The following is a 4,567-nucleotide window of genomic DNA, read 5'->3' on the forward strand; positions in this document are numbered from 1 at the left end:
AAAAAAAAAAAAAAAAAAAAGAAGAAGAAGAAGAAGAAAGAAAAAAGAAAAGAAAAGAAAAAAAGAAGACTTATTGTCAGGATCTGCTTCTGACACCATTTGTCAGGGCCTGGGACTGGCCAGGTCTTGGGCCTGGCTTAGGTAGGTTCCTGGCGCGGACCGCTAAGCTATCTTGATCAGGAACACTTTCTCTTAGGTGCTTGAGGGCTATCTACTTTAGCTACAGAGAGAGAGAGACAGAAAGAGAGAATGTGTCTTAGAGTAAAGCCATCTTCTTAGCATAGATAGATCTTAGTCTTTGGCAGAGCTTGGTAATCTTCAGCAGAGAGACACCATGCTGGCATTCTGCAGGCAGAAGAGGAGACAGAGCCAGAGTAAGCGTGTCCATGATAGAATGCGCATGCTTTTTGACTGCCTTGTCCTCCAGCCTAATATAAGGCTGAGCTCGTGCCTCTCAACACCACAGGTGTAGAGACTGCCAATTCACCAATGCTCTCATCTCGCAAGCTCTCTCATGCTTGTTAGAACCAAATCTCTCTCCATGTACTTTTCACCAAGGTGTTTGTTCCATTACAAGTATTTCCTATAACTCTCACTCCTCCTAGCCATAAGCTATACAGGCTGCTACAGCTTACAACTAATTTATCCTGCAGAGAAATTGAAACAGTTGAGAGATATGAGGAATTCTTTCTTGCCTATGCTAAGTAGCCAAGTTCTGTGTTTCTACCATTTAGTATCTAAAAACCCAAAAGGCACCACAAAAGCTGAAATTCCATGCATGAATTTTTGAAATATGGTAATATTTGTTATATCATGAAAATCAAGAATGTCATTATCTTGGGGAAAATCAGAGCCCTGTAGGACATCTTCACCTATACTTGACTTTAACACGTACATTTTCTATGGTAAATGAGAGCAAAGATGCAAAGTGCTTTTAAAGCTATCAGTCACCTGCAATGCTCAATGTGTACATAGATCTTGCTTTTCCTTATTTGGACTTGAATCCTAGAACCAGGCAAAAGCAACTTCCAGTACTGTACTTGGCAGGAACAGTTCTGATACAAATTAGCCTGGCAACATGCCTTCAAGAAAGCTGGCTTGGCACCTTGAACTGTTTTTCTGCAGATGCAGCATCCCAGGCTACCCCTTAGCATAAAGGAGCCCCAACTGCATGCTTACCTGCACCATCCTCTAGGTGGCCAAGGTTGCAGATCTGACTGATGCAATGCACCCACACATGCATTTCTTCCTCAGTCTTGGCAACCAGGTAGAATGTACGGGAAGTGGTCTTGACGATGAACACAAAATTATTTTGAAATTCCTTCCGAACAAAGCCAGGTCCCACATGCTTCCATACAGCACACTCACTGAGGTCTATTACCCGGATAGGCTTGCTTGAGCGCTTGTTTCTGTAGTACTCCAAGACATCAGGGTTGCCACTCATGCGGCCCCGCCGGAGGACAAACCAACGCTTGCGCCAGGCCTGTAGAGAGGCAATTCAATAAAAAGTTACAGGACCAATTGCTCCTGCTCCTCAGGCTCTCCAAGTCTACTTTATTAGATGATTTTAAGGATAAGTCAGGATTGGGGAGTCTAGTAATGCAATTCACAGTGCAGTTAGAATGATTAGAATTATACAGTTATTATGATTGACACAGTATAAGGCATGTGACAGAAACTTAATGTGTACTCACACTTTTAAAAACATAGTAATGAAGAAGGGAGCTTTCTTAGCATTATCTATCTCAGTCTAAGAGCCAATGTAATACATCAAAATCAGATACAAATCACAACTGTCCATCATTGCCAGAATCATCTAACATCTTTACTTAAGTTCTACAGAATCAGCCAACAAAAAAAATAATATTCATTGGAGAGGAAAGGACAGGATTTCCTTTATCTGAAGGTAATATAATTATCTTTCCATAAAAACCACAAGGATGATTAAAACACTGACAGAATTTTTAGAGAATTAAGTAGCAGAGCTTGTTATACTTCCTACCTGAGAAAGCCTTGTCTAAGTGCTTTGCCATGATCCATTTAATCTCCAAAACTAGAGTAGGCAGGAGGATGCCCAGAGCTCCCCAGGACCCTAGCCTTCTTGCCCAGTGGCTCTCCAGGAGCCCAGAAGTCCGCAGCAGTGCCGAGAGCACCTCCTCAAGACCTCAGTGTAGCTGGACTCTGGAATCCATAGTCTCATGATAGCTTTGGTTGGGTCAAAACCCAATACAGTAGGAATGTTAAACCATGGGGATCAGTGGGAAATTTTACACCTCAAACAAATAAATGAGCTGTAGAAAAAATGTCTTCATCTATGATTGTACTCAGAGCTCTTTGGACTCAGGTTTTTTTTTTTATTAAGTCATAAACATATAGAGCATGTATACATTAATGCATTCATGGGGTACAATGTGCTGATTTCATATACAATTTGGAATGCTTACATCAAACTCATTAATGTATCCCTCAAGTTTTTAAGTCAATAAAAATGCATCCTCAGAACACATAGCATAGGAGGAGATGATTCAAATACCTTCTTCAGTGAGACAGGTGCTGGCAAACATGTGCCCAGGAAAGTGTTGGTAGAACCAGAACCCATATTCATTGACAAAGTTCACACTGGTACCTATTCTTTTATTATCCCCATCCCGTATATAATAAAATTGAGATTCAGAGAGATCAATTAATACATCCAAAATCATGTAGCTAAACAACTCTGGGAATCTATTTGAACTCAGGTGGGGGTAGAAGGAGCCATAATGAATGTGAAGTAAAAAAAGTAGAAAGAGGAATATAGCCAACTATTAGAGATATCTGATTAGAGAGGGGAAAACTGTGGGTCAAAGAATATTTTTCAAATATGACAGTCACTTAAGCATTCACCCAATTAATAACAGTGTTTCTCAACCAGGAATAATATCATTCCCCTAGGGAACATCTGAAAATATGTGTTTCTTGCTTGTCATAAGGCAGGGAGATATGGCAGAAACTGTTTGGCTTAAAGCTATCAGTGCCCTGTTGCAAAACACTGTAAGAATTAAAAGGAACTTTCCTTAACAGAATAAGAACCTTGGAAAGAGCTAAGCCTTGAGGTAAGATAAGCAAAGGTTACTCTGTGCTCAAAAAACAGAATGATATTCGATAGAAATTAGTGGCTGGTTGCTCTTGAGGCTTCTCTGCTCCCCACTCACCCTTGATCTAGAATGTTTGCTATAGACATTACCATCTTGGCTCAGTACAGAGAAGGGGTACAGGCTTGTGGAAAGAGCTATTTGCAACTGATGAAATCCCTAAGGAGTCCTTTGGATCTCTAAACTTTCCTGTCCCCTCTGAAAGCCAGGGAGGAAGAAACATGGAACCTCTCTGAGTTCCCTGTTTTACATTTGGGTACCCTTTGTCCCTCACATGGCACTCAACCAGGCTACATGCATAGTGTATCCTTACTTTCTGCTATAGGGAATCATAACATTAGGTCCAATTGGGAGTTGAGCATAGAGAAGAGTGACAGGCTGACTACAGGCCTTTCCTCCATTGGAGACACTTGACACTGCAGTGGAGAGATTTACAGCTCTGTGGTTTTCTCTCCCTGCAGTGGCATATATGACAGCAGGAAGTGTGGGCTTCTGCCGGGAGGTATGGCAACCACTGGGACAGGAAGTCTTTGTATCTCTAGCTTCATTTATGCCCACCAGCTTTGACCAAAAAGCTTGAGAAAAAGAAAAAGTATTTGGAGTATTTTAAGTTCCCTCCCTGAGATCTGAGGTACCAGAGAAGTCAAAGAAGCACTGAAGAGCAAAGGCTAAGCAAAGGCCTGTCATTACAAGTAACCCACTATTAATGCCTCAGAATAAAAAACTCAGGGCTGTGGCAAGGAGCAACAAGCAGAAGGAGGACAGTCACTACTTATCAGATTGGCTGGTTCTGTGTTCACAGACAGGATAACTCCAAGAGGTCTGACCACTCAGGATTAACAAGGCAGTGTGATTAAGTCCATGTTTTTAAGGCAAGAGAAATAACAGTATATTTGTATGTTCAGGAGGGTGATCCAGGACGGAGAGAAAAAGGAATGATTCAATACATTCCCATTGCAAAACACAGAATTGGATAGGAGGGGAGGCACAAAACATGTGAAAAGGAGCTTGATTCTAGCAGGAGGTGGGAAACTTGCCTCAAGTGAGGCAAATAGGAATGTAAGGCCTAGTCCCACTGCTCCCTGAGATGAGGGACACTTTCATGGGACATGGGGTACTCCAAACTTTCCAAAAGGCCAGTTTGGCAGAGAAATGTGAAAAGGAACTTTGTTGCACTTCCCAAAAAATATTCTAAAAGAGGAAATCCAACTGAGCACAAAATCAGTTAGTAGAAAGTAGCAGAGAGCACATAATTTCTAATTATCTCAGTTTCTTAACCTTCAGATATAAAACTCTCTTCAATCTCTTCAATTTGAAGATTATAGTAAAGTAAATGTGGGCTCGGCGCCTATAGCTCAACCGGCTAAGGCGCCAGCCACGTACACCTAAGGTGGCGGGTTCGAATCCCCAGCCCGGACCCGCCAAACAACAATGAC

General features: G+C 41.7%; 1 protein-coding gene across 1 annotated transcript in view; it reads right to left on the reverse strand.

Annotated features, from left to right (window-relative positions):
- Positions 1 to 4,567, reverse strand: part of GAB3 (GRB2 associated binding protein 3) — a 113,801-nt gene that overhangs the window by 66,223 nt on the left and 43,011 nt on the right. The window contains exon 2 of the mRNA XM_003802747.2: positions 1,180 to 1,483. Within this exon, the coding sequence (XP_003802795.2) occupies positions 1,180 to 1,483 (304 nt within the window). The remainder of the gene's footprint in view (positions 1 to 1,179; positions 1,484 to 4,567) is intronic.

This window comes from Otolemur garnettii, unplaced genomic scaffold (genome assembly GCF_000181295.1).
Source record: "Otolemur garnettii isolate 467f Iridium unplaced genomic scaffold, OtoGar3 scaffold00259, whole genome shotgun sequence".
Lineage (NCBI taxonomy): Eukaryota > Metazoa > Chordata > Mammalia > Primates > Galagidae > Otolemur > Otolemur garnettii.